This window comes from Myodes glareolus, chromosome 25, assembly GCF_982192425.1.
Source record: "Myodes glareolus chromosome 25, mMyoGla1.1, whole genome shotgun sequence".
Classification (NCBI taxonomy): Eukaryota; Metazoa; Chordata; class Mammalia; order Rodentia; family Cricetidae; genus Myodes; species Myodes glareolus.
In genome coordinates, this window is record NC_142050.1 from 6,880,001 (window position 1) to 6,902,182 (window position 22,182).

Below are 22,182 nucleotides of genomic sequence, written 5' to 3' on the forward strand. Positions count from 1 at the left end.
TATATATGGTTTTTCAAGATACGGTTTCTTTGTGTAACAGCCCTGGCTGTCCTGGATCTTTGTAGACCAGGGTGGCCTTGAAATACAGAGATTTGCCTGCCTCTGCCTCCCAAGTGCACTCGAATTAAAGGTGTCGCCACCACACCTATCTTAGATATTGTTCTCTTAATACCTATTTCATGAATTTTTTGCCATCTATGTTTAAATTGACTATTGAGAACCTTGAGGTGTATCATTAGGCCATTTATTGTGTGTGTGTGTGTGTGTGTGTGTGTGTGTGTGTGTGTGAGAGAGAGAGAGAGAGAGAGAGAGAGTAAAGTACACAAACACATATACAAACATGTAAAATAATTTTTAATATAAGTACATTCTGCTATAAATTTTCTTCTTAGAACTGTATCTCAGAAGTTCTAACAGGACACATTCTCATTATCATTTGTCTCTGTGAATATTTTTTATTTCCTCTATGATTTCTTAGATGACCCACTGTTTATTCAAAATGTATTTAAGCTCCAAGTACTTTTGTGATTTCTTTAGTTTCTCTTATTATTGCTATCTAGTTTTATAGCATTATGCTCTGATAAAACACAAGTAACTAGGTCAGGTTTTTTGTGCTGCATTTGTTGAAACTTCACTTAGAGCCTGTGATGTGATCATTTGATAGAAAGTTCTGTGTGCTGCTAAAGCAAACTGTGAAATGCCTACCTATTGGATAGATAATTCTGTACACAGATCTCTTAAGTCCTGTTTATACACAATCTATCTTATCTCTGAAGTTTCTTTACTTGTTTTTAGGTTGGAAACCTAAGTTGCTTTTCTCTTTCATGTAATTACTAGACAAAACATGTAAAATGAAATTATTATAATACAAAATACCTTAAAAACTTTGGCTGCAAGAGGATCCTTTTCTAAATCAATATCTAAAGGATCAATGTCAACTTCCATTAGATCTTCAAGTAGCTCAAGGTCAATTTCCTTATCTTTTTCCATAGATGAGAGAGGCGGGGTACCTTCAAATAAGTAAAAAAGATTTCACTGGTAGAGTGTATTACATGAAAGTTAAATGAAACACTGATTTATGATACAGAACGAAACACTTCATTTGCATAGAACATACACATACACACATCAAATAGCTAAATATTTACATTTAAGTATTACTCAGCATGCAAATTTATCACTTTACAACACTACAGAAACATCAATGCAGTATCTGATTCCCTAGTGAGACCATATTATTTACTCTAGTAATAGTAGCATAAATATAATTCAGAAAAATCACTGGCTTATCTAAAATGGATTAACATTTTTACATTTTTGTTACACCCACAACATAATACTTTTCACAGTATTTCAACTATTATTACAAGTAATAGCACTGAGCACACAGGCTAAAGTAAAAAGGATTAAGTTGTATGACTATCCACCTATCTACTAAGTATTAGAAATTACCTTGCTCTCAGATATCTCCATTTTTAAATAGTTTCTCTACCTTGTAAGAATTACTTTCCATAATTTTTTTCATTAAATACATCTTCATAGAATGCCAGCAAACATGAGCCTTTACTAGTTTCCATGTATGCACACAAAGGTCAATGTACCTCTTCTCTACCCTTACTAGATTAAAAAAAAGAGTTAGAGGTAGAGGTGCACAGTAATTAAGCAAACTATAACATGATGAGCTAAAAGAGTGTACTGATGGCAAAGGTCCTACTCTATAAGTAGGTACACAACAAGCCTCTTGGCAGCAATCATGGACTGTATGCAAAGATTCCAAATGAAGAGAATTAGCTAAAAGGATTGCTGTGTGAAGGAACCTAGGACTCAAGTTGAAAGTGATAGCAGGATGTTAAACATACGTGTGCAAATGTGTGTGTGTGTGTGTGTGTGTGTGAGAGAGAGAGAGAGAGAGAGAGAGAGAGAAAGAGAAGAGAGAGAGAGAGAGAAGAGAGAGAGAGAGAAGGAACCGAAATAAGTGTTCCAAACTATCGAGAGAGAGAGCGAGAGCGAGAGAGAGAGAGCGAGAGCGAGAGAGCGAGAGCGAGAGAGAGAGAGAGAGAGAGAGAGAGAACCCAAATAAGTGCTCCAAACTATTGAGCCAACTCCCCAGCCCCAATTCCTTTCTTCCTAAATTGCTTTAATCTGGGTATTGGTTTTTTCACAGCAACAGAAAAGAAACTAAGCTAATAAATGAAAATACTTACAATGTCATAAAATGAAAGCAATATATAAATTTTACTAAATCAAAATGCTTAAACCGGGCGATGGTAGCTCACTTGTTTAATCCCACCACTCGGTAGGCAGAGGCAGGCGGATCTCTGCGAGTTCGAGGCCAGCCTGGGCTACAAGAGCTAGTTCCAGGGCAGGCTCCAAAGCTACAGAGAAACCCTGTCTTGAAAATCCAATCAATCAATAAATGAATGAATGAATGAATGAATGCTTAAAATATTATGAAATGATGGTATGGTGGTACACGTCTTTAATCCCAGCACTCTGGAGACACAGGTAGGCCTGTGTTCGAGGACATCCTGTTGAAAGAACTAGTTCTAAGATAGGCAAGGCCATACAAAGAAACCCTGTATCTCCCCCCAAAATAATAAATAAATATTTTTTAAAAGTTCTGTTTTTCAAAGTCCTAACAGAAAGACATAAAATGTAATTTCATATGTTATTAATTGGAACTGGATACCTATTCTCACTTAAAAGGCAGAAGGGCTATTTTGAATATAATTTTAAAATTTCACCTGCTATATCATGTGTCAAAGGTTCATCTATGGTTTCTAGCAATTGAGCAGAAGATTGCTGAAGGGCGTCATCAGAGTCACCAGCTGTTGTACCTACATCTTCACTCACGGTGCCTTCTTCCATTGCTTCTGCAGCTCCTGGAGCCAACAATTCTCCTGTACTGGAGGAGACAGACCTAATCACTTTAATACTTTATATGTTTTTATTACCCTTTTGTGACAGTGAAGAAGCTAATAGAGCAGTTTCCTAAAGTCATAGAAGAACAGTAAGCAGCAAACATCAGTGCAAATAATGAAATAGGGGCTTCCTTGACAATGTATTCTAATCACCTACCAATTTATTAAAATCACTGCTGTACAATAATTTAAATCGTTTCCACTGGAACATTTATACATTTGGAAAACCTCTTACCATTTCCTTTACACATTACTTGAGCAATGATAAGCTAATTCTGACACACCATAGGAAAAATTCATCCTGACAAACCTGCTAAAATATCCTGTAGCATACAGGTTAACGAATACTGAGCCCAAGCACCACCCCAAGAGATATCCCCTCTATTGAAGCCAGTTCCAACCAGAAGCAATAGCAGTCTTTCCAGCTGTAGCTCATTCACAATTTCGCACAGATGAATAGTTGGCCTTGTCGCATTTACAATGCGTGCAAGAACCTGAAACAATCAAAAAATCAAATGTTTAAATACCAGTTAAATTAAAAAAAATAAAAACACTAACAAGACAGTTATCAAAGTGGATGATTTTAATAACTTACTTAAAAATGAAACAGAAACGAACATTGTGGATGAAACACTGTATTTGGCTGGGATTAAACTAGGCATGAGCCACCAAGCCCAGATTTTATAACTGGTTTTAAATCTACATAAATACTTACAAATAAACAATGAATGAATACATTGCAGGAAAGGAGTCATTGCATTCAAAGTCATTTAGTGATCTCTTTAATATTTATTTCCTCTATGAATTAAGAAAAGATTAAAGATAGGCACAACCAAATCATCTACATCTACATTTCAAATCCTCAAGCTTTGGTTTTTTTGAGTTTTTAGGCCAGGGTTTCTTTGTGTAGCTTTGGCTATCCTAGAATTAGCTCTGTAGACAAAGTTGGCCTCAAACTGACAGAAATCAGCCTGTCTCTGCCTCCCAAGTGCTGGTATGCAAGACATGGAACATCATTGTTCAGTCAAACCTTCAAATTTTAACCAAATAAAAAACTGAGTCTGATTTTCTCAGAAATTGGGTAGAAAGTATCTTTTAAAATCTTTCAAAGCACAATAAGATAAGGAAAATAAACACAAAGCAAAAACAAAGAAGAAAAGAAAGAAAAAAAGGGGGAAAAAGAGAAAAACTACCCTTTTTCTTAATATCAACCAAAAACTGTATCATAGCTTACTTACCTTAAAGACAAATAATAAGAGGTCTGCATGGCATATGAAATCCATGGAGAGGAGAAACAGTGTAACATGAGGGGAGCCTGCTTGTTTGGGGGTTTCTTTCCTGCCCTGTCCCCCAGCTGTTTAGTTCCAGAGAAGAATCACACACGGATCTCTGTAAGTTATAAAGCTGATTGGCCCATTAGGTCTGGCTACTTATTAGCTAACTCTCACATCTTGATTAACCCATTTTTCTGATCTATTTTTATTTTAGCCATGTGGCTCAGTACCTTTTTCAGTGGGGCAGCTCACACCCTGCTGCTTCGGTGTTCTGGGCAGGAGTGGGAGGAATCAGCTTCTTCCTCCCCAGAATTCTCCTGCTCTTCTTGCATCATTTCCATTTTCTGTCTGTTTTTCCTGCCTATACCTCCTGCCTGGCCAATCAGCGTTTATTTAAAACATGATTGACAGAATACAGACAATTCTCCCGCACCACTTTCCCCCTTTAAAAAAAAAATAAAAAAAAACAAAGGAAAATATCCATAGTCCATTTGTTGGGAATGTGGGCATAGTATTCCAGGCTACTTCCAGCTGGTTGGGGATGCTGATAATCTTATGGGGACCTAAAGAAAAATTTAGAGTTATGATCAAGTCCTGACTGAAGTATCCTGTGAGTCTAGATCATCTCAGGCAGTAGTCTTGAACCTGTTCTGGATGTAGAACTCAGACATCTGGGCCATCTGTTCCTACCGGCAATTGCTCAGGTGGTCTCCCTTGGTCAAAGATGATTTTTCTTAACTCCGAATAAATCCAGAGCCTCTCATTTTCTGTGGAAACAAAAGCAAAATCTCTTCTCCAAAGTAACATACCTTTTGACTTCAATTTTGAAGCCAAGGTATTTTCAAAATACCTATCTTGGATTAATTCTGCAACATTTATAAGCAAATACCTTTCAGCAGCTGTTGCTCCTTCCTCAGCATTCAAACAATTCAAAGAGAGCATAATAGCATATAGTATCAAGATTCTCTGCGTATTTTCCATCTTTATGTGGCTTTATTTTAACTTTTATTTCTTTTATTTTTACTTTTAACTTTTGGCTTTTTGAGACAGGTTCTCTGCATATCTTTGTCCTGGAATTCCCTCTGTAGACCAGGCTGTCCTTGAACTCCCAGAGATCCGTCTGTCTCTGCCTCCCCAGTGCTGGGATTAAAGGTGTGCATCACCACACTCAACTACTCTCTTTCTTTCTTTCTTATTTTAAGGCTTTAAACCTTTTTTTTTCAAGCCTGCATATATTTTTAACACACTGTAAACCATTTAGAGGTTTTCTTCCTCTTTGAATCTCTCTTTACTGTGTATCTCTCTTTTTCTGACCACATGGGTCTTTAATTTGCTAAGGAATACGGAGAAGACAACAGTCAAAAGCTCCTATGGCATTTCAAGGTCCTTGCCAGGAAACAAGCTGCAACAGTGTTTTCATAGTCTGGACTGCCTGCTTGAAAGAGTCAGAGTTTTCCCTGACCAGATGGCCTAGAAAGCCGGCATTTTAAAACAGAGCAGCTTTTTTCCTGCTACGGCTGAAAACTGAAATGCTTTAATCTTTCCCAAGCGTTCCCAGGCTTTCTGTGGATTTAGTTATCCACGTGGGCGCCATTCTGTAACATGAAGGGGTCCTGCTTGTTTGTGTTTTCTGTCCCCGCCTGGTACCCCACAGGCGGCAAGCCCCAGAGAAAATCAACCACACAGATCTCTCTAAGTTATATAGCTGATTGGCCCATTAGGTCTGGCTACTTATTAGCTAACTCTCACATCTTAATTAACCCATTTTTCTGATCTATTTTAGCCATGTGGCTCAGTACCTTTTTCAGTGGGGCAGCTCACATCCAGCTGCTTTAGTGATCTGGGCCGGAGTGGAAGGAATCAACTTCCTCCTCCCCAGAATTCTGCTCTCCTTGCATCATTTCTACTTCCTGTCTGTTTTTCCCCCGCCTATACCTCCTGCCTGGCCAATCAACGTTTATTTAAAACATGATTGACAGAATACAGACAATTCTTCCACACCAAAACAGGACAAGCTTTTGTACTACTGAGATACAGCGTTCATGAGCCAGAGTAAATGGAAGAGGTTCTATCTCTGGGCTTTCTTTTGTTGTTGTAACTTCAGTGTCTAGTTCTAATTTATTAGAACTAGAACGAGACCACTCTGTTGTCCGGCGTAAGCGAATCAAATCCTTAAAATGCTACATAAAGAAATTTACATGATTCAGAGCAATGTCTACTCAATGGAAACCTCTCAGTATATACTCCTGTGAGATGAAATTATCCAAAAGAAAATTTCTATTGCAAAAACCATATATGTGCCATGAATTTCAAAGAAAAATAATGGTGGAGAGTGTCTTGCCTCTTGTTGCCCAGCCTAAACCCTAAATGACCTTGAACCTCTGAAATTTCGGCCTTTGCCTCCCAAACGTTGGGATTATAAACACGAACCATCATATCTGGTTAAAAATTAAGATTATTAAAAGCTATGTATATTGACTGGCATAAATCATATTCTCTTTAAAGTACATTAATATACAACAAAATAGATTAAATGTAGTATTTAAAAGAAGTATTACCAAAATATACAAGGAATCATTTATAAAAAATGGATAAAAATAAAGAACTTCAAAACATTGATTCAAATTATTTCAAAATATTCAAAAAGTTTAAAAGTTGAAAATCACTATTACTTAGGTGCTATGTAAATATGATTAATGAAAACAAGTTCCTTGTTTGCTCTATTTTGAAACAATGGTTTTGCTTCTATATTTTATATTCTATATTAAGAATATAAGCAAGCACCACCATAAGAAAAAGTTTCTTTAGTTATATTTTTAAAAAATCACTGGAATTCTGATGTAAAAAAGACGTTTTTTGAGATGGATGCACCACTGGATACAAAGAAGCTTCGATTCCAAATCTCAATCTTCCAATAACATAACTGAAGAAAAAAAGAAATGCCAACAAGTATTTTCCACATTACTTGTCATTAAAAGTATAAGGAGATGGTATTTATAATCCTTTTTATTATGCCACATAAACAGACTGAACCATCGATGTCAAAAGACAAACCAGTAATAATGTACATTAACTACTCAATGTCCAACTTACTCTTACGCCATTCAGAAGGTGTGTACTAGGTAGTGAAGCCTACATTACATTTCCTATATTAAAGCTGAGTATTCTGACATTTAGTAAGGACAAGAACAACATGTAATCATTATTATAAAAACGATATATAATAAATCATTATTACAGATGTGACTACACTATGAAGTATAACTCTTACCTTGGAGGTCGCCTGCTTTAGTTTTGTTTACTCTACTAGCAGTTTATATGATGAGCCTTTGTTACTCTGTATTTTTTCTTTTTCCATCTGTTTCACCAAAGCCTTCTGTTTTGCCTTTAGTAGGTTAAGTTGCTTAAAACACAAATCAACAACTGAATCTTAAAAATATCAACATTAAGAACAAAATATAAATTATACTTCTTACAGAATTCACACTTCAAATGAATAACTAATCTCTGAATAACCTTGTAATAAAATTTAAATTATATTTATTAAAGGATTCATTATCTCCACATTCATCACTGAAAATTATTAAGTTCTTTACTCATGGGAAAATGAAAGTAATTAGAAAACTTCCTTATAGAATCTGATTTTTTTCAATGCTGAAAAATAATTATTTATTTTAAATACATGGAGAAAATAATTTTATTGCTGAAGAATTCTTAGCTTCAATTTTATGGGGTTTTCACTCTGTAGTAATAAATATTTTAATATGCCTCAGTAAGTCTTCCTTACTATTTTTTAATAGCCTCTCTAAATATTCTTTGTGTGTGTACAAAAGTGTGTGCAGCACACATGTAGATGTCAGAGGACAATGCTGTAGAGTCAGTTCGCCCACCGTGAACTAAAGCCATCTTGCTCTCACAGCAAGTGTTTTCATGTTTATGCCATTTCACTAGCCCTACAAAATTTTTTATGTAAATACTGATTCAAATATAGTAAATACTGATTCAAATATAGTTTTAAGAAATCACTGGAAATTTTTAAGAATTTTATTCATCATCCCTTAGTGAAGACATTTTGCAAAACTAGCTTATCATATGTATTACATGATGAAATATAATCAATTTTATACATTCTCCTGTATTCATGTATCAACTTTATACAATTACAGTTCAGCTATCTATGACAGCCAATTCTGAATGAACACAAGATTCTGTAACTACTGTCATCTGACCCCTGAACCATCTCCCTTACCCTTAAGCCCCACAATTCAGTCTGTAACAAGAACAAACAAAACAAAGTGAAAAGAACACTTTCTACTCATAAAGAGTTTATCTGTTGACCAGTTTCCCCATTTATCCAGGTACATATGCAGAAAGTTATGTTGAATAAAAACATACTTACAAAGACATGAATTGTGTGTGTGTGTGTGTGTGTGTGTGTGTGTGTGTGTGTGTGTGTATGAGAGAGAGAGACAGGGAGAGAGAGAGAATACCAAGAACTAAAAGAAAAACTCAAGAACTCAGAACAAAATACAACATATTGTATTAATAAAAATCCATTGGAGTGTTATTTTCATAACTGAAGAGTCCTTAAGATAGCAATACAGATGCAACAAAAAATTAACTAAATAATTTTAAACTAATTCTATTCCATAGTTTCAGAAAATGATCCCAAAAGGTATACAACACATGTAATAATTATAACGAAAGAACAGAAATATAAATTTATTTTAAATTAGTTATAATACTTATAGAAATACATATTGTTTCCAAACTATTTGTAAATCAGTTGGCAACTGCTATCCCATCCTCATGGAAGCGTAGAGTTTATTGCCCACAATGAACATGCCCTGGCAAATCCCAGCACAACTATCACTATCCTGGCTGTTGCACAGCTACAGCTATGAGCTACACAAGTGACACTGATGATCTACATTCAACCACTTCTTACAAGTTTTCAGTTTCACCAACCAAACATTCACCTTCATAAAGAACAATTAAATAGTAGTATTTCACAAAACAGTAACCACATTTTACAAGACAACTTGAAATGACAGCTAAATCTGTTAATGCAAGTGAGATATACTTACAGTTAACTACAAGTCTTAAATAGAAGACAGGTGTGGTGTCACAAGTTTGTAAACCCAGCTATTCGAGAGACTGAGGTAGAAGGACTAACAAGTTTAACTTCAGTCTCTCTAACTGAGTGAGACCCTGCTTCCCTGGGAGAACAGTTGCGTAATGGGCAAATGCCAGATTCCAATATTTAGTACCAGCAGAGAAAAGGCTAAAAAATTAAACAAGTCTTCAGAAGAAATGGGCAAAGCGGAAGTATTCACATTGCTGAGTGTAAAGTATCAATTTAGCTCATAACTGAAGGGAAAAGAAGGAAGGGAAATACACACACACACACACACACACACACAAACAGATTATTGCCAAATACACCTGTTAAATACAGAATCAAAAGCTTTCCACATGCCAGATCTAGGTATTCCCAAATTAATTCTCAGTTCACCTAAACCCAGCATTTATTCAAGTTTTATGTTTATGTATATAAGTGTTTTCATTACATACATGCATGTGCATTACATGCATGCCTGGGGCAGTTATAAGTCATAAACAGGTGTTGTATATTTAGTAACTAGAGTTATGGATGGATTTGAAGCACACGGTGAGTGTGCCAATAAAACCAAGATCCTCTGCAAAAACAGCAGGTGCTCTTCCTGATTGCTGATCCATGCATCAGTCCGGGCTGAGGCACTTAATTTATTTATTTATTGAGACACTTTATTTATTTATTTATTTATTTATTTGTTTGTTTGTTTGTTTGATTGATTATTGAGGAAATCGAATTACAGAGCTAGAAAGATGGCTCAATGGGCTAAAAAATCACATCCTGTTCTTCCAGAAGACCCAAGTTCGGTTCCTAGGGTCCACAACAGCTGGCTTATAAACTCCACCTTCCAGGTCTCTATAGACACTTGTACTTACAAGAAACACATTCACAAAAAAACAGACACATATACACATAAATAAAAGTAAAATAAAACTTAAAGAAAGATTAATAAATTGGCCGGAGAAATAGCTCAGAGGTTAAGATCACTTGCTGTTCTTCCACAGGACTCAAGCTCAGTCCCAGCAACACCAGGCTATTCACAGTCAAGTGCCAAGTGACCCAAGGCCTTCTTGCCTCAAAGGCACACATGCAGTATACACAAAAAAGAATACTAGACACAATATGGTGCACTCTAGTAATCAAGGGTATAGCTTAGACTTTGAGAGAAGTAATTTTCTCAAGGAGAAAAGAGACATTTTCATTTTGGAAATCAAATAAAGCACCTAGAACATCTTGTGAAACTAAACCACACCAAGAAAGAAATTTTTTAAAAAGAATATTAACTTCCCGCCGACTCAAAAGAAGGTGAAGTTTCTATAAGCTCAATTCTTCAGATGAAAATAACATGGTAAATAATGTGTACATGTTGACTCTAGAGGAATGATAAGCTACATTTAAAAAAAATCACATAGGTTCATGGGGTATAATGCAACAGAACTAAATTCTAACACATGACTACCTATGAAATCACAGCATACATGTACAAGTGAACGAACACAAAAGGGAGAAGGGAATGAGAATATGTGTCTGTGCTTTCTTTTAATATTTTACAAAGCATCAATGGAAAAATGAGTCTTTCAAATCATCAGGAAATGGTTAAATGGGTTTCAGAATAAAGAATGCAATCGTAGCTAGCAATAAAAAAATAAATAAAAGTGCCATGGCTGGAAAGATAGCTCAGCAGTTTGCTGATCTTGCATAGAAAGGACCTGAGTTCAGTTCCCAGCACCCACGTAGCAGTGCTGTGGAATAATCCTTTTGTACACTGTAAAAATTTGTCACTCAAATTGGATTAATAAAACACTGTCTGGTCAGTAGCCAGGCAGGAAATATAAGCAGGTCAACCAAACTAAGGATTATGGGAAGAAGGACAGAGTCAGAGAGTTGCCAGCACACACAGAGAAGCAAGATGAGAATGCCATCCTGAGAAAAGGAACCATGTCATGTGGCTAAACATAGATAAGAACTATGGGCTAATTTAAGTATAAGAGTTAGCTACTAACAAGTCTAATCTAACAAGTCTAATCTATCAACCAAGTATTTATAATTGATATTCAACCTCTGAGTTGTTTGGACTGAACATTCGAGACAGGAAACATCCGTCTACATGGCAGCTCATAATCAATTCCAAGAGATTTGATACTTCTTTCAGTCTCCTCAGTTACCAAACAAACACATTCAGGCAAAACACTCATACACATAAAAAGTAAAAATAAGCAAAATCTACAAAGCAAAGTACCGAAATTCTTGCCACAGAATACAAATCTGAGAAAAAGAGACGAGACATAAAAGGAAACACACTACATACCTGACTGTCAATATTTTACTGAATCATTACATTCAATAAATTGCACAAAAGTCAAAGAAATAAAATATAACACTACCTATGAAAACACAGAATAAATTAAAGACATGAAGAATGTGAACATTCTAGGAACCAACTCAGAGTTGGTATGTTATTCCAACTCTGAGGAACTGATTATGAACTAATGTCAGAAAAATATGTCCATTTATCCAAGCAAACACTAAAAATATGTACTTAAAAATTCTTTTAAAAAGCACACCCAAAAATCCTGGACGAGAAAACAGGTGCAGGGAGTCCCACAAACTTAAATTCAATACTATCTAACATTTAAAAATTAAAATCTAAAAGTTAGAGTGGCAGCTGACAACTTCAACCAAAGGTAAACAGGAAGCCACTAGGAATATAAGAAAAAAGTGTTACTGGGTCTGTATGGAAAAAATACAGGGTAAATGACATCATGGAAAAACAGCCAGAGTAATGAAAAAAGTGAAGAAACCCTATAAACAGGCAAAAAAAAATCCCTTGAGGATTAGTAACGGAGAACCTGAAAGTTTAAAGACTATCAAAACTTAGAGGTATTTTTTGGCAGTTCACAAATAAGATCAACCAACAACCTGGGCAGCATGCCCCAAGTTTCTCTAAGGTCAGAGATCCCAAATGACAGTCTCAAAACAAAAATAACATTACTGACCATTACCTGCTTATGATGAACAAGCTGCTTTCTGATTTTTCGAGAATATAATCTATCAAGGCTACTGCCTCCCTTAGACGTCTACTTAAACTTTGTGTGTGCAGATTATTGTTGATAAAACTCCACTGGTTACCTGGAAAGAAAAGCTTTTTTTAAATAACTGTTAAAAATTACCTCAAAGTAACTTCTATACCAAGAAAACAAAAAACATAACAATAAGTCAACCAAGAAAAGCCTTTTAAAGTAAAACAACTCTCTGGAGGCTAAACAAACAACTGACAACAGAAATCTGTACTCAATTTCTTCTTGAACAGCCCACACACTTCCTGTCAAAATGCTTAAGATTCATTTTGACAGCACTCCGGAGGCGGAGGCGGAGGCGGAGGCGGAGGCGGAGGCGGAGGCGGAGGCGGAGGCGGAGGCGGAGGCGGAGGCGGAGGCGGAGGCGGAGGCGGAGGCGGAGGCGGAGGCGGAGGCAGGCACGCTAGTGAACTCAAGGTCATCCTGATCTACAAAGCAGGTTCCAGGACAGTCAGACCTACACAGAGAAATTTTGTCTGTTTCGAAAAAAAAAAAGAAAAAAAAAACAGAAGACTGATTTTCAAACAACATAGTTTTGATGTGTTCTAAATAAGAAATAATGACAATAAAAGATTTGTCAGGCAGCGGTGGCACATGCCTTTAATCCCAGCACTTGGGAAGCAGAGGCAGGTGGATCTCTGAGTTCGAGGTCAGCCTGGTCTACAAGAGCTAGTTCCAGGACAGACTTCAAAGCTACAGAGAAACCCTGTTTTATATATACATACATACACATATACATATATATATATGTATATGTATATGTATGTATGTATATATAAAAGTTTCATACAAACACTGAAAATAGCTAATCGATTTAATGACTGCCAAGATGGGTTTAATAGTTCAAAAGGCAAGCTGCATAACTACATTTATTCTTGTTGTTTTGGAAAATGTCCACACTATTCTACATTGCTCTTTCCTTCAATCTGGCCTAAAACCACACTTTCTTCACCTCTGATTTGTTGTTGTTGTTGTATTTTGAGATAGAGTCGCACTATGTATACAGTTCTGAGACCCCAATACTGAGTCTCCCAATAGCTGGAATTAAAGGTTCCATCACTCAGAGACCCTTTTTGATTATTTATCCATAATTTTAAAATATTTTCCTACTTATTGCCACTCATTAATCAAGTCTTAGCTCAAATTTTTCAAACCCTGCAATGTCCTCTCACCATTACTTCTCTCTTCTTTACAATAAACAATAAAAATGAAAATTAAGACTTCACCATACAACTTACAGTGTCCAAATTTAAATTGTAGTTATATTTAACTAAATGCTATTGTTTACGCCTTTAACCTCTAATTGAGGAAATGGATTGATTCATACACACATGCACATTTTTTATATCAACAAAAACTTCCTTCCACCTAAGAATTCTTTCACCTTCTCAGAGCTATTAATATGTTACAATGTACAGAACTTTTATAAGATCTATCTGCTGTATTTACACAAGGTTCAGATGTCTGAAATCTTTTATCAAAATCACTGTTAATTATAAAAAATGCAAGAATTCGCTTGATCTTGGATGTTTGGTTTCCCTTATTTTGTAACTGTTTTGTGCTCCAAACCTACTAAAAAATGAATAATGATAACCTTAAGAATTTCCAAATATAAATATGAAAGATAACTGTAGCTAATTAAAAGAACTGAACTAAAACGTATGGCTGTTATGAAAAAAGGCATACTATATTAAAATAAAATTTGAATGGGGAGCAATGGAAGGAAGATACGTAATTAAAATGCAATTTTGCCATACATTGGTGGTGCACACATTTAATCCCAGCACTCAGGAAGCAGGGAAAGGCAGATCTCTGGGTGTTCAAGGTCAGTCTGGTCTACAAAGCCAAGTTCTAAAACAGCCAGAGCTGCTACAAAGAGAAACCTAGTCTCAGGGTGGGGACATGGGGGGGTCATGACCTCAAATATAACAAAAAACTTAAAATGCCCACAAATTCCCTTGTCATAAATTCACATCTACTTAGGTTACTATATAGTAATAAAGTACACGTGGGGTGAAACATATGGATGTATTAAGTAGCATTCACATCTAGACAAAGGAGTTTGTCCCCAAAATATAAATTCTATCTTTTACAGATTCCTAAAGAAAAATTAACTCATATTTTACATAAATTACATACATCTCGTATCTCCAGGTCAATAGCCAGATCAGGAACAAATGCGGAGTCACTGAATATCCCCACCAACACATTATTATAAACTTCTGGTACCTGTCAGAAACCTCTCCCTGTCTTTACCATTCAAAGGTTTCTTTGCAGCTGCTGCTTCATCTTCAACAGTGGCCACATGATCCAGTAACCTGGACACCAGCATAACAACCCAACTGATGATGGGAATATCTAGGACTCCTACAAAGAAATGAGAGGGCGAGATTGAATTAAATGTGAGTCCTAAGGAGAACTGAGAAAACATCTTATAAATCAAGAACACACTAACAGCCAAAAGAATACCTTAAACTAGACATTCATGGACACAAACAGTAGAAAAATAAATCTTAATAAGGAACAGGATACAAAACAAGGTATAAGATGCATGAGAAACTAAAATGTGGACCACACCTTATAATTCATAGTAAAAAATCATACTCTATACTTATTTTGTGTTCAAATGAAACCTATCATTGGTCAGAAGAGGAATGCGCTTTAATGCTTCAATATATGAGGAGATTTGGTTTGATTTTATTATAATAGTGTAGAAAAATTACAAAAAATACCAAGTTTATCATTTAGGAGGCAGAGGCAAGTCTAAGTCTATAAGTTCGTACAGTCTGATGACAGAACAGACACATCTACATAATAAAATCCTGTCCATAAAAAACCAAAAATAAAAAGCAAGCTGGATGCGAAGGTGCACAACTTTAATCCCAGCTAGAGAAACAAAGGTTTCTAAGTTCAAGGCCACCCTGGTTTACATAACAAGTTTCAGGTCAGTCAGGGCAACAAAGTAAGACCCTGTCTCAAAAAACAAAGTCTTTCTTTCTCCACCCCCTTCCCTTTTCTCTCTCTCTTTCTCTCTCTCTCTCTCTCTCTCTCTCTCTCTCTCTCTCTCTCTCTCTCTCTCTCTCTCTCTCACACACACACACACACACACACACACACACACACTAAATAAATAAACTAATGGCGAATCAATCCCACACCAGTTATGTTTTAAAGGGGTATTTATTTTGGGGGGTAGAACTTACATACACCATTAACCGTCAGGAAGGGAGCCTAGTCGCTGGAGCAGGAGCCGGAACCAAGAGCCCGGAACCAAGAGGCCAAGCTGAGCTTGCCGCTCTTCTTTTAAAGAGAAATACACCACGCCCCAGTGGGCTGGTATTTCAGCGGCTATTGGCAGACTGAGCAGAAGGCAGAAGGTGCTCCCGCCGGGGCTCGTGCTTCAGCGACTGTTGGCTGAAGGAGAGGAAGGTACTCCCGCAGCAATAAACAAATTAACTAACTAAAAAAACAAACCATCCAAATTTACAACCTCAATAATGAATTGAAAAGAATTATATGGGCTAGATGGTGGTGGTACACATCTTTAATCCCAGCACTTGGGAAGGATCCTGGAATACAGAGGGGGTTTCCAGGACAGTCATGGCTGTTACACAGAGAAACCCTATCTCCAGAAACTAAAAACAAACAAAAACCTATATAACAGTCAATCACAAGAAAGCTGTTCACTCTAAAAAGCCTGCATCACAAAAATAATAAAATGTGCTGCAATAACTAGTAAAGTAGTACATCAGAAATATTTTTTACAAACAAGTAACTGTAAATATTACGATAGTCATTTGATATAATACCTTCTGTTCTTCTGTGCAAGGTTAACTCTGGCTGAAGAGGTGATAATAAATTATCCAAGAGATTTAGTAAGCTTTCCAATACTCCACTGTTACTAAGTGATCGCTGACCAATGCAGGAAAGTAACATAAAGACCCTAAAAACAGATACAAAGAAAATGACCAGTCAGTATCAATTTAATTGTTCTGTTTTTTTAAAAAAAATAGATACACATGATAATTATAAAAAGTGTTGGGTTCTTAAAAGCTAATTTCAGAGTTAGTAGGAAAGATTTCTATCAAGATAAAAGATGTAAAATGAGATTTTTTTCTAGTTATTGGTTATATTCCCTAATTCTACATATAAGAAACCAGACACTTATCAAAGAACAAACTCTATAAGAGCCTCAAAAATCACATTTAATACAGAAGGCATAGCATGATCTTATAGAAAATTCATGCTCAGATCTAAAAAATCTCATTGATTGATCCAGAAAATCTAAGAGGGTGAACAAGCTGTAGCATGTATTATGTTATATAATACATACTATAGTTCATGTCCTTCATTTATTTTCAAAACCATGAGAAGACCTATTTTATATTTCCCCCATATTTACTATTCATGTAAAGAAAATTTCACAATCTAATAATGTAGAAGTAAATACCATTTACAATAAATACCAATATCTGAAACCTACCTATCTTGCGGAAAGATGAGAAGCTGCTCTGAATTATATAGTTCCTGAAGAACGTTAGAAAGAAACTGGCCCCACCATCTCTCACCACCACACAGCTGAACAAGGAGAAGGCCAGTATGAAGCCGTATCTTTGGAGTGCCACTGATACACAAGTGTTTAAAGAGTTCTTCACAGGCCTGGGCGTGAAAGGTACTCTGCAAAACTGCACGAACAGAATGCCCTGTTATAAGAAACAAACAAATAAAACGACTTATCTAAATGTATGGTGTTGGTTCAACACCAGTACTCCTACATACACATTTATGTATGTCTAAATGTATGTCCAGCAACAAGTAGACAATTGCATTCTATTTACTTTGTGACTATATACCCCATTTACATAAAATACAGTTGTAAAATATTTAGCAATAGATATTTAGAAGAGATAACACATACATTAATTGTGTTTATTGTTTCTGTGGTTAGGTTTATCAATATCCTTCAAGGTGAAGTAGGCAAAAATCAGAAAAAGATCAGTTATCTTAAGAGGGAGAATGAAAACACGAATGAGTGACTCAAACATAGTTCATGACTAAAAAACAGTCATGTATTAGGCCAGTATACTACTTTTATACAATGCTTAATACTTTGCCACTCGCATGTTGATGTACAGCAATACAACAACCTAAGAAATTAATAAAAATTCTCTTAAGAAATATTAGAATAAAGGAAATGACAATAAAGTCCAAGGAAAAGCATTTATTTGCCATGTGGGAAGCCCTAAGTTTAATCCATAACATGGTAACAACAAGAAAAATCTTTAAGAAGAAAATGAAATGTGTAAATCTACAGAAATTTCATAAATATATTAAACAGGATGTCAAAGTAAAAAATGTCTAGAAAGTAGAAGCCAACAAAGAGCGTTGACTAACAAGTATAAACTATCTACACAACTCAATTTAAAAAGAAAAAAAAATCTCAGGAAGTTAATACCATGTATCTAAAACATAAAACAGAGACACTAAATTATTCCTAGTCTCGTTAAGTCACTGAGCTAAATACAAACCATTGGAAGAGTGAAGGAGGCTGAGCAATGTGTCCAGTAAGTATCTGACAATGGTGCGCAACTGCTCTGTGGACGATGTCTGAATCAAGTCTTCTGGAAGTGACGTTTCGCTCAATGTCTTCCGACTTGCACCTATGGCTACTCCGAGCCTCTGTACTGCATTATGAGTCAGATTTAGTTGAAGCTGTAGCTGAATACAATCTTGATAAGCAGAAAAAACTCTACTGTCTTCCTCAACTGCTTTGTCTGGTTTTCGCAGAAAGTACTGTGCATTATTCGCACTGTTGAGAGGAGGAAGATCAATACTCTGCAAGAGCTTCCAGACGATGACAGGCTAAGTTATATCTATGAATAAAAATAAATTAACAGTGATTCCTTCAGTCTTCTGTATCTACACATTGAAAAGCACATTTCTTAAAGTATGTTAAAAACTATTATGAAGAATTATTTTTGGGCCAGATACTGTGGAAAACACCTTTAATTTTCATACCCAAAAGGAAAAGTGGCTAACAATCTGTGGACAGAGGACAGCCTGGTCCACTCAGTCACAACTAGTAACCCCAGAACTAGAAATAGAGACCTTGTCTTAAAGAAAACAAAACATCCGTGTGATAGCGAGGCAAGGCCAGCTCAGGTACACGCTGCACTGCTGCCCAAGGACCTAGCTGGGGACATCCCTGTGGACACCTGGGATCCCCTCAAAAGCCAAGTCTCTTGTCAACCCTAAAATGGCTCCCTTAATGTAGATATCTTCTTCCCTGCTCCTATATCCGCCCTTCCTCCATCTCCACCCTGCCACTCCCCCAAGCTCTCTCCAGTCTTTCCTTTCTCCCTTCTCTCTCCCCATCCCCCCTTCCCCCACTCCCATGCTCCCAACTTTTGCCCGGCCATCTTGTTTCCTTCCAATTAACAGAAGGATCTATATATGTTTTTCCTTGGGTTCACACTGTTTATCTCGAATATCACCATAGAACCTTCGTCCGGCTACGGATGGAGATAGAGACAGAGACCCTCATCAGAGCAACGGACTGAGCTCACACGGTCTAGTTGAAGAGCAGGAGGGAGAAGATAAGCAAGGAAGTCTGGGCCACAAGGAGCTGGTCCACCCACGGAGACAGTGTGCTTGAGCTAATGAGAGCTCACCAAGTCCAGCTGGACCAGGACTGAAAGAGCATGCGATCAAACCAAACTCTCTGAATGCGGCTGACAATGGGGGCTGACTAAGAAGCCATTGATAAAGGAACTGGGACTTGTTTCTACTGCCTGTACTGGCTTTTTGGGACCCTAGTCTATTTGGAAGCAAAGCTTCCTAGTCCAGGATGTAGGGGGGAGGGCCTTGGACTTCCCACAGGGCAGGATTCCCTGCCCTCTCTTAAAGAGGAATGGGGAGGAGGGTGAGTGGGGAAGCAGGAGGGGAGTGGGAGGAGGGGAGGAAGTGTAAATTTTTGAATGAAAAAAAATCAAAACTACTGTTCACAAATATTAATGATACCAATTAGCTAAGAATATTCTCATGCTTTCAATCCTGCTGTAACGCATACGTTCATCCTCCTTTTGCTTTTTTCTATGTAGATAAAGAAAACATTCCTTGGTGGAAATAATTTAATAATATCTGAGCTATTCTCCACTAACCTGCACTGTATGTCTTCTTGCAAAGCAACCATCATTGCTAAATGCTGGTCAGTTTCTGGCCGGTTAGCAGATTCTCCTTCACCTCTTAGAGGATCATGCATCAATTTCAGTTCACTTTCCCAAGGTAAGATACAGGTATGCCCATAGTAAAATCCTAAAGGGATCTTTGCTCTGGCATTTGTGCTTCCATAACGTCCAATAACAGTTATCTGAAATGAAGAGTTGAAAACAAGCATACACATATTTAATATAATTTTTAAAAAATCTGAGCTTTATATTTCAAAAAATACAGACTTGCTTATTTGGCCATATGCTAATAAATGTGGAAAACATACACATTTACTTTAATGAAGTTCTTTACCTTCATGAACCTGCACACAGGTGGTGGTATTAAGTCATGAAGAATTAGTGAATGGGTACTTATATCAGTTGCCACTACCAAACGCCTTCCATCCACTTCTTCTCCTAATGTCCATATGTCAATTGATAAGGAAGCCAAGTCCCCACAAGTGGGAAAAAGTACATCTGTCAATAGTATAGGTCTCCCAAAATCCAGGGTCACAAATCTCCTTGCTCCTATGAAGGAAAAAAGAAGCAAGTGACCCACAAAACAAAAGATCAAATAACCAAATTATATACTCAAAAACAGATTAAAGATTATTCTAAAAAAATCAAGTTATTAAACCATAAATAAGTAGAAAACTTATTCATAAATTCTCTAATTGCTTAGTATATAAGACTCAAGATTTGATCCCTCACCAAAAAATCTGCTAGAGTTTTAAAGGCCTGACATCAAAAATTTTAAGACTGTTAATACAAAAGCAGTCAACTATATAAATATAGCCTTAAAGTTATTTCAAACATTATAGTTTAACAATTAAATCAGTGAATATATTCAAGGGTACACATATAAAGTACTAATCTGTCTTTTATTCAGAGACTGAAGACTTTTTGTCTAAATTTCACCATGCCAAGATACATTATGTAACTTCATTTGTGAGAGTCCTGTTAATATCTAGAACAAGAGTCTAATATATGATGTCTAATATGTAGTAAAGTATAGATGAAATTACACAGTAACAGTACTAAAATTCATATTGAAAATTCATATTAAAAAATATGAAGCAGCCGGCAGTGGGAGCACACGTCTTTAATCCAGCACTTGGGAGGCAGAGGCAGATAGATTTCTCTGAGTTCAAAGCCAGCCTGGTCTACAGGACAAATTCAGGACAGGCTCCAAAGCTACACAGAAAAACCCAGTCTTGAGCCACATGGCTAACACAGACAAGAATTATGGGTTACTGTAAGATGTAAGAATTAGTTAATAAGAAGACTGAGATAATGGGCCAATCAGTTTATAACTTAATGTAGACTCCGTGTGATTTTCTTTGGGACTTGCCGGCTGTGGGGAACCGGGTGGGACAGAAACCCCAACAAGCTGGCCCTCATGTTACACTCATAGGTAAAAAAAAGGTTCCACTGTCTAATTGACAGAGGGGCAGATAGAACAGTGCTCCGAAAGGAGGAGGTACCTCCTGACTGGGAGCTTGTGGCTGGATCCCCAGTATTAGGGGTGGGAGGCAACTCCAAGTCCAAGGAAACAGTCACCCTCATGAGGTGGACTAGCCTGGATGGGGAGCCAGGAAAGATACGTCCCTTGGTGGCCAAAAACCTCACAGCCAACCTCTTGGGACAAGACATGCTAGGACAAATGGACATGGTGGTCACCACGGACGACAGGGCCTTTTACGAGGACATTTCAGATGAGAAAGAAGAGCCTTTGGTCGAGCTGCTTGAGAATTCTTTAAAGTTTACTTTGTCTGTAAACTATGTGTCAGAAGATCCAACCCCTATTCTTCCTCGGTAGCTGCACATTATTTTTCTTCCAAGTTATTATTTTTCTTGGTGATCAGCAAACTCAAACTTTTCTACCCATGCTACTTCAAGTAAATGTGAATGGAATGTGTCCCCGGGTCTAGATTAGATCAAAGGTGTGAGGAAAAATCCACAAGCTACAATAAGGATGCTCTACAAGAACTTGACATACTAAAATAAAACATAATGGCCACTTGGTAAAGGAAGAAAACACCAGGACAAAAATTTCAGTTGTAAACGGAGGCGCTATACATTTAAAGACCTAGAAAAATATGTCAAAGGTTTGGATGCTTTGTCTAAGTGCAGTTTACAGAAATGTATTAATAATTACTAGAGATGCTGGAACTCCAGCAGCACCAGAAAATCAACTTTTGTGGGTGGAAACAGCCTCGAACAGGTTCCAGATCAGCAGGGTTAACCTTGGAGAGGGGAGGGAATGTGCGAGAGTTCACGAGTGAGTGTGCAGGGCTGGAGGAAGGAAAGTAGAAACCGGAAGTCTAAGAAGAAGGGAAGAAAAGATGTTAATCTCTCAAGGATAATGACACTCAAGGATTGTCTACACTGAAAATCATATCTAAAGTTGGTTTCAGGACCAGGAGACTGTATTGTTAGAGGGTTACCAAGGTAACTGGAAAGACAGAAGAGCAGCCTCAGCCCAGCAAAGAATGACCTAAGTCAACACCTGTGTTTGCTTTGGCCCAGCCCATGACAAGGTTCAGCCTTTATCTCAGTCCATCCTCACTAGTACCTTGAGAAGCA

At 36.9% G+C, this 22,182-nt stretch overlaps 1 protein-coding gene across 1 annotated transcript in view; it reads right to left on the reverse strand.

The window, feature by feature from the left end:
• The window catches only part of LOC148117817 (dual E2 ubiquitin-conjugating enzyme/E3 ubiquitin-protein ligase BIRC6-like), a 61,477-nt gene extending 40,228 nt beyond the window's left edge, over positions 1-21,249 (reverse strand). The window contains 16 exon segments of the mRNA XM_087901623.1: positions 877-1,010; positions 2,745-2,900; positions 3,232-3,415; positions 4,160-4,236; positions 6,195-6,375; positions 7,467-7,598; positions 12,314-12,387; positions 12,390-12,440; positions 14,645-14,755; positions 16,198-16,331; positions 16,872-17,091; positions 17,917-18,233; positions 18,235-18,261; positions 19,549-19,757; positions 19,910-20,124; positions 21,081-21,249. Coding sequence (XP_087757749.1) covers positions 877-1,010; positions 2,745-2,900; positions 3,232-3,415; positions 4,160-4,236; positions 6,195-6,375; positions 7,467-7,598; positions 12,314-12,387; positions 12,390-12,440; positions 14,645-14,755; positions 16,198-16,331; positions 16,872-17,091; positions 17,917-18,233; positions 18,235-18,261; positions 19,549-19,757; positions 19,910-20,124; positions 21,081-21,249 — 2,391 coding nt within the window.
• Positions 21,250-22,182: the final 933 nt, after the last annotated feature.